We start from the raw sequence: 9,341 nt of genomic DNA, 5'->3' as shown, positions 1-9,341 counted from the left end.
ATTCTTATCAAAAACATCAACAACTACAACATCAACAACAACAACAACAACAACATCATCAATAACGTCAACATCAGTAACAATATAACATCTTCACCATCATCATAGTCATCGCCACCATCATCATAGTCATCTTCACCATCATCATAGTCATCTTCACCATCATCTTATAACACGAGTTGTCATCATTTTAATCAAGAATCCCCTTTTTGCCTTTTTCACAAGTATATACATATAAATAAGTGAGGCAAAAATCTATGCACAATAATCATTGCGACTATCTATGTACATATATGTGTGTGTGTGTGTTCGTGTGTGTGTGGTGTGCATGTGTTTGTGTGTGTGCAATGTGTTTGTGTGTGAGTGTGTGTGTGTAAAAAATTTTTCCCGCAATGACAAATAAGATCAAATATGTAAAGCAGTACAACATTTGTTTTTAAAAATTTTCAAAAATTGCTCTATCGACCTATCGACAAATAAATTTAACATTATTTTTACTTTGTTTTCATCACCACCATCATCATCACCAACACCATCATCACCACCATCATCGTCATCATCATCATCGTACGCTAGAAAATATGCCGTAAATATTTAAAATTTGTTTTATTTTGGGCGATTGATATTCTTAAAATGTGATAACAGATATCATATCATCACTGCTGATACTTTTATCATTGCTAAGCCATAGAGTTCAGTTTTATTTCAATTTGTTGGCATTGAATTCTCATGATCATATGACGTCATTATTATGACTTTGAGAATGACGATGTTGAAGTTGAAGTTGCATAGTTACAATGACGAGGACAATGTCATCATCTCTATATCGTCGCCTAGTTAATTTTAGCCATTTTCGCCTTCGTCATCATTCTTAAAAATACGATGACGTCATCATCTTTATAAATACCACCTTTTAATTACCTTGTAAGTATCACCACCGTAAACCGTTAAACCCGCCAAAAATATATTTAATTGTAATTAATAGAATTAATTATCCGATCAGCATGAATAATACGATTGTCGTGATAATCATCGTCATCATCGTTGTCGTCCTCACCATCATCATCATTATCATTATCACAATCATCACCATATTCATCACCATCATAATCATCACCAGCAGCAGCAATAATCATCATCGCGCCCTTCATCACGTGCCACCATTCCATGCAGTCACGCATCTATTGTTGCGTTTTGACTGATTACTTCGCTTAGGTTCACTTGCTCTGTTTCTCTCTTTCTTCATCTGTCTCTCTCCTTTTTCTTCTCTCTAACTTTTTCCAGTAGCTTTTACTTTCTCTCTTTTTTCATTATTTCTTCTTCTTCTCAATCTAACCAATTTTTTCTCAATTTCATTTTTTCGATTTTTTTCAATTATATTTTTAATTTGTTTTTTCCATTCCTTTATTATTTTTATTTTTCAATTTTCAATGTTGCTCTCCCTCCCTTCCTCCCTCCCTCTCTCTCTTTCTCTATTACCTTCTTCTTTGACGAATCAATCTGAATGTACGTACAGAATGTACAGAGAGGTTTTTTTTATCAAACATACAAAAATTGCATAAATGAATGAATGAATGAATGAACGAACGAACGTGAACGAACGAACGAATAAATGAATACATGTTTATAGATTTTTATGAAATAAAAATAGACAGTACCATAATATAACCATATGCGTGCGTACATACAAATCAATATTTATGCACAAATACCAGTATAAAATGTATAAATACCAATAAATTTGTATGTGTACTAAGTACTAGGTATACATTGTATATACATGCATACATGTATGCAAACATTAGTGCTGAACTATCACTACATATCTAGACCACACAGAGATACATCTTTGAATTTGGAGATTCAAGTTAGGATGATTAGAGTTCAGCTGTGGAAAATGGGGATTGATATGCTTTCAGTATGCTTTTGTTGAAAACAAATAATACAGTTGAGTAAACACACAAACACACACGACACGCACACACATACACAAATACTGACATACATATACATACATACATACATACATCGAAGACAGCCCGAACTGAAGGAAAAATTGTTCAAAAAATTATTGAAATCATTTTTGTTTTCATTATAAGATTTAATCGTAGCAATTCAACTGTTTTTATTAGACAGTGCTTTTGAGAAACATTTTGTTCGTAATTAGCGCTATACAAATTTTCGAATAATAATACATACATACATACATACATACAAGACATACAAGGAATAGTCTGCCAATGTCGATGGGAGTGTCGAAGATGGGCAATGTTGATTTCAAAAAGAATTTGAAAACTTATCTATTTGCGATGAACGATTGTAATGGATTGTATCATTTCGTTTATTGATAGGATGTTCATTATTTCACTGTTTATTTATTATTTTTTCTTTTTTCGATAGTGCTTGTGAGAGATATTTATTTTAATAGGCGCTTTATAAGTGTTTGATAATAATAATAATACATACATATATACATCCCCGCACTCACACACACACACACACATACACACACACACACACACACACACATATATATATATATAACTATGATGACGATGTCGAGATTGTTGATTATGATGAACAGTGATGATGAAAATGATGATGACGACGACGGTGATGACGTGATGCTTTCACTGGGAATGATTATGACATAGTGAGTAGAATGATTAAGTTATGATATTATGACTGTATAATGAGTAGAACGATGATGATGATGATGAGTGCAAGGAAGTGGTGATGATGCTGTTGTGGATGAAATTTGTGTAAAATAAACAAACTACTTTTAGCTTAGAATTGTTTTTTTTCAAAACAAACATAACAGCCGCGTAGACACACACACACACAAATACACACACAAATACACACACACACATTCATACAAATACTGAAAACTCACACATACATCACATACATACACACAAATATATATATATATATATATACATACATGCATGCATACATACATACATACATACATACATACATACATACATACATACATACATACATACATACATATATACACACATGCATACGTGCATACATACATACATGCATGCATACATACAGACAGACATACATACATACATACGTGTGATTTGTGTGTTCTTTCTGAGACAAAAAAAATTGTAGCAAAAAATGTTTTCAATGGAATGAAGAAAAAAATGCAAAAAAAAACATAACAAGACTAATGCGTGGAAAAGGAGCTTATTTATTAACAGTCACCTTCAAAAGACTAAACTTTTAATTTTTCCACTCCCCATCAACAACTTCTTTTTTGGTTTGTTTTTGGTTTGTTTTTGTTTTGTTTTTGCTTTGTTATTGTTTTGTATTTCAAAACTTTTCTGAGCGTTTTTCGCCTATTTTTTCTGAAATTTTTTTCAATTTTTTCGGCGGAAAATTCAAAAATATATGTTCCGTGCAGTGCCTGGCAGTTTGTTTTCCAGCACTGATTTAAATTTTCCTTTCAAAATGCCACTGACGTTGACTTTAATTATTTAGTGTTATTGTTCTTATTATTATTATTATTGTTGTTGTTGTTTTTGTTGTTGTTATCGACAATACTGTTGTTTTCGTCATTTTATTTTATTGCTAGTGATGTTTTGTTACAACACTTTCAAAAACACGCTTACACTCACATACAAACATAATAACGAACAAAAACATTCAGACACACATACAAACATACCAATACACACACACACAGACGCACACACACACATATGCAAAAAACACACAAAACTATTCACGTTCACAAACACAAGTGCATAGAGATGCGTATAAACATCTAGGCAGGTTTGTAAACACATAAATGTACATACTTCACATATAGAAACGCGAACGAAAACGCATACACATACACACACACAAACAAACAAATGCCGGCAAATAAACATACACAAATAATATACATACAAACAAAGATACAAACAAAGATATAAACAAACATCGTACAAATGCGTTAACAAACACACACATCACATATACAAATAAAAGTTAAACAAAAAAACATAAACATACAAACACATGCATACATATGTGTGCGCACAGATACATATACACACATACTAACACGCAAACATATACATACATACATAGAAACACACAAACAGAGACGCACCATATGTACGACTGGCATGTTTTAACATCAAAAGTTTCAATGAATTATTTATGTGTAACGATGCTTTTTGCTGTTTGGGCTATTAAAAATTATTTTCAAAGAAAAACTACATGTATGTATGTATGTATCTATGGCTGGATGTATGTATGTATGTATGTATGTATGTATGTATGTATGTATGTATGTATGTATGTTTGTTTGTTTGTATGCAATAGGAGCGGTGTGGTTTATTTCAGGTTGTAATTTATGTTGTCCTTCCCATCAGCTTCATAATTTTCCTCGCCATCTCCATCCTCACTCTTATTTACACTTCAATGAAATACAAGCGTCACCACTTTAATCATCGTCATCATCTTCTATTTTATCACCACCATCATCGTCGTCATCATCAGCTACTGTGCTAGTTATCCTCCTTATTTGTTCCATCATCATCTTGATCATCATCATCTTGATCATCATCATCTTGATCATCATCATCTTGATCATCATCATCTTGATCATCATCATCTTGATCATCATCATCTTGATCATCATCATCTTGATCATCATCATCTTGATCATCATCATCTTGATCATCATCATCTTGATCATCATCATCTTGATCATCATCATCTTGATCATCATCATCTTGATCATCATCATCTTGATCATCATCATCTTGATCATCATCATCTTGATCATCATCATCTTGATCATCATCATCTTGATCATCATCATCTTGATCATCATCATCTTGATCATCATCATCTTGATCATCATCATCTTGATCATCATCATCTTGATCATCATCTTCACCCTCTTTCTTCTGTACAATCATCTTCATTCTAATCTTATCATACTCGTTATCGTCGTATAATTGTTCACTGTAGTTGTTTTTGTCATTATTATAAGTTAGCAAAAGCATTCATATTATTTTTATCTAGAAATCGGTGATACTTAAATTTTGTTCATTTATTCATTCCATCATTACTCACTGATTGAAGAACAATAACAAAATCCACTGACATTCATTCATTCATTCATTTGTTCGTTCGTTCGTTCGTTCGTTCATTCATTCATTTATTCATTCATTGATTTGTTTATTTACTCAATATCTCATCAACAATTACACACCAATCTTCGACAGGATCTCGTCTGCAGTTGAACCCGGTTCGCAGATCAGACGCGGGCATCTACCAGTGTATCGCCAAAAACAACGTGGGAACTGATGTTAAATACGCCAGACTCGATGTCATCCATGTCGCAGACACCACCACCAACAATAACAACAATAACAACAACAATAACAACAACAAAACACAATCAACCCCAAATGACTCCTTCACCATTCCGGGCAAAATAACAGCCAAGCAGAGTGGCAACAGCGCTGTTTCCATCGGCTGGACCTACAGTCCCCCGAGCAACGAAACCCCGCAAAATTTACCGAAGTGGTTTACCATTCAATACAAGCAGGATGGCTCGTCACTCTGGAAAACTTGGCCCCACAACATCGCTCCCAAGTCCAGGGAGTTTCAAATGACAAAACTCACTTCAGGTTCTTTGGCGCATTTCTTATTTTAAGAATTTTTTTGGTGAAAATTTTTTTGGTGCAACTAATCAAAGTTATTACTTTTGTTCGCTAGGCGCCACTTATCAGTTCAGAATCATCGTGACGTATTCGAATGGGGAGAGCAAGTTTGGCCCCATATCATCGAAGGTCACTCTGACGGCAGACCATCACCTCCTGCCCGTGCCAAACATCGTTGAGACACGCCCACTCGGTGACTCGCAGCTTCTTATTGGCTGGCAGGTTGTCATCAAATTTAAACTTAAGTTGTTTGATGATTTGAACATGTAATCTTATTAATTAGTCGATAAGGTCGAACGAGTTGGCTTATACCAATGCTGTCAATCGTAGCTGGAAATAGGTCAGAAACATAAAATAAATTATTTAATAGGTTAAAATAATTTTTTAGAAATCTTATATGACGCGTAAGTAAGTATGCAAAAAAACAAAGACGTCAAATGTTTCAAAATGCTGGAAATGAATGCAAATGTAATGTTACGTCACGTGGTCGTCACGTGGTCCTCTACAACAATCCGACCCTCAGATCCAGTCGCCGGCCACTCAATCGCCATCGAGTCAGGGCGTCAGCGTGGCGACTCCTGATTATTACGTCATCAGTTACGCGCCAATCAGCGAGAGTTTCAAGCGGGCCAGACAGTACAGGGTGGACGATTCCGCAGCCAGGAAGGCCATCCTGAACGCCGTAGAAGACGGGGTGACTTACAAAGTGCGCATGCGATGTCACAGCAACCTCATTGGCAAGGGGGGGTTCAGTCGGGTTGTCGTCGTTGATGGAGTTGGAGGTGGGTGGGTCAGCCGGCTGGTGGTGGTAGTGGTTTTGGTGTTGATGAGAATGTGGAGGAGGATGATGGTTATGATTATCGTGATGGTAATGAAATGATAATTTTCATGGTGATGTGATGATAGTGGTGATGATATAATAATGATGATGGTGAGGATGGTGATTTCGACTACGTGGCAGACGATGTTTTGTGGTGTCAATGGAGATGTAAATAAATTTTTCGAACCACCCTCCTGCAGGGAATTCAGACTGGTCACCCAACAAGGAATACGGCATGGATGATGAAGACGTTAACGACAGGCACGATGACGGAGAGATGGAAGATGAAATGGAGGAAGAAGTGTTTCCGGCTTACGTACCAACTGGAAAAAACCACATACCAGGCAATTCGGCTTCGAAAAAAGTTGGAGAAAACAGAAAAGGGAACGAAGCTGTTTCGACCTGGGTGTACGCAGTGCTGGGCTGTCTTGTTGGCCTCATCTTGCTCGTCGGGTTGGCATGTCTCGTCGGATTTTTTGTGAAGAAGAGGAAAATGGGTGAGTCGCTTTTCTACAACTTTTTTAATTTAAAATATACGCGTGTGTTCATTCGTGTAAAACAATATTTTACGCTCATGCTATCAAAAAATTATTAATTAACATCAGCGTAATTTTGAAGTTGGAATCATTTAAGACTAAATTTATAGATTAGTGAAACAATAAATTTGTGAATCACCAAAAGTTAAAGCGGAGAAAGAAAATGAAAACTTGAAGAATGAATGTTTGGAGAGGTTGAAGCCACCACATGCTCCGCACCCCGTCCACTTGCTGACCTCCTTATCTGCAGACCATCAGAAAACCAGCACTTCAACAGCTACTGCCTTCCAAAACAACTTCGTGACGCCACTTCATCAGCCACAGACCTACCGACCAACGATTATTCACGAAAATTATAAAATCAACACAAACCCCAAAGGGACAACCTCTACGAAGCCTCTTCCTTACACAGGGTCAGCTATAATTGGGACCGAGAATGTCGAGGGTACGTTCAGGGCGAGCAATTCATTTTTGCCGCCCGTTAGTAGGTTGGGGACCAATCGACCTGGTGCCGAGTTGATTCCTGGAGATGACGGGGTTACGATGAACCGCTGTGCCGATGGCAGTTCAATCCCAGAAATGAGATTATCTCAAAGTTTGTTGTTTTTAATATGTTTTTCTAATTAATTTTTTAAACCATTTTGCAAAAAACTGTCATTTAAAATCAGTGGTTTAAAAGTAATTAATCAAACTTTTAATTCAAATAATTATCCAATCGAATATCCAATTATCGACTGATTGGATAATTATTTACCTTATCGTAGAATCATCTAACATTCGTCCAACCAACCAACCAACCAACCAACCAACCAACCAATCAATCAACCAACCAACCAACCAATCAACCAACCAACTAACCAACCAACCAATCAACCAACCAAACAACCGGCCAATCAACCAACCAACCAATCAACCAACCAATCAACCAACCAACTAACCAACCAACCAATCAACGAACCAAACAACCGGCCAATCTACCATCCAACCAATCAACCAATCAATCAACCAACTAACCAACCAATCAACCAACCAACCAACCAACCAATCAACCAACCAACCAACCAACCGACAGACCACATATACAGCACACTAGAAGACCCACACGTATCCCCTCTCTCTGATTACGCTTGCAACGGAATTCTAGCTGGCCAACTTACTGACATAAAGCCCTTACTACAATCAAACCACACCGTTGTGTCATCCAACTGGCTGGCTTCGGGTTCGAATCCACGAGAGGGCAGCGATTTGAGTGATGGTCGGTTGGAGACATTTACTAAATGAATGTACCTTTATTTCTACGCGTTTTAGCACGGAACAACTAATTGTTTCGTGTTTTTAATTTCAGTGTAGACATTATGCATAGGACGTTTAATTTATTCTGTCATTGTGTGAAAATGTTTTTTATAATAATTTTTGCCTAAATTTAGTGCAGAATATCAATTGCGAATTATTTTCAAATGGACCAAACAGGCTTCGAAGCGAACTTGGGAGCCACGGAATGGGACGACCACCAGTACAGCAGCCTGGACAACTTCGCCACCATCCCACTAACTCTCTCCAACTCCCAATCTTTCCACAATCCTCACTCGCCCTCGCCAAACGACAACAACGACAACTTCGACCTGCATCAAGCACACCATCATCTCCATCATCCACCTCCTCCTCATCATCATCCTCCTCCCAATCACCTCTACCCACAGCAGACAAGAAGCTTTCAAAAACCAACCACTTATAACAACCACACGAGCGGTCTGGCGCACTACCAGCTGGCTTCCGGTCAACAACATCATCCCCCGCCTCAGCCAATCATCTCGCGAGATTCTAATTTAATAGCCAGAGTGGTCAAGCTTGGTACTGCCAACGCTCAAACGTCGTCGTCGTCGTCATCTGCTAATAAGAACAACGAAGTTAATAACGCTTGCCATAACAATATAAACAATAATAGTAATGTAAACAATAATAATAATAATAGCCGATACAATCATGACCGCCAGATCTCAAACAGTGCTCAATGATTTGTAAAAATACTCATTATTATTATTATTGTGTTTATTATTGTCATTATTATTATTATTATTATTATTGCAGTTTTCATTATTATTGCAGTTATTATTAATATTTTAATTATTATTATCAAATTATTAATATCTGGATTGAATTTTTATTTAAACAATATTTAATGAAAATATTGCAAATGTTAGGTATAATATATATTTATTTCCCCTTCTATTTTCAGATTTTTTATTTATTTATTTTTTCATAATTTTGTAAAAATTATTATCGTTGACAAGTTTTGAA

General features: G+C 36.2%; 1 protein-coding gene across 1 annotated transcript; it reads left to right on the top strand.

Moving 5' to 3' along the window:
* Window positions 1-1,780: 1,780 nt before the first annotated feature.
* HELRODRAFT_191696 (hypothetical protein) lies at window positions 1,781-9,067 on the top strand (the record flags this gene model as incomplete). Its single annotated transcript, XM_009019028.1, has 9 exons — window positions 1,781-1,867; window positions 3,792-3,795; window positions 5,247-5,654; window positions 5,743-5,909; window positions 6,211-6,469; window positions 6,708-7,004; window positions 7,189-7,638; window positions 8,116-8,298; window positions 8,514-9,067. 9 exons carry the CDS (start codon window positions 1,781-1,783, stop codon window positions 9,056-9,058), a joined length of 2,400 nt encoding a protein of 799 aa, XP_009017276.1. The 3' UTR covers window positions 9,059-9,067.
* Between the last annotated feature and the right edge of the window lie 274 nt (window positions 9,068-9,341).

This window comes from Helobdella robusta, assembly GCF_000326865.2.
Source record: "Helobdella robusta unplaced genomic scaffold HELROscaffold_23, whole genome shotgun sequence".
Lineage (NCBI taxonomy): Eukaryota > Metazoa > Annelida > Clitellata > Rhynchobdellida > Glossiphoniidae > Helobdella > Helobdella robusta.
The sequence above is the reverse complement of the archived record's forward strand: the minus strand, read 5'-3'. Positions and strand labels throughout refer to the sequence as shown.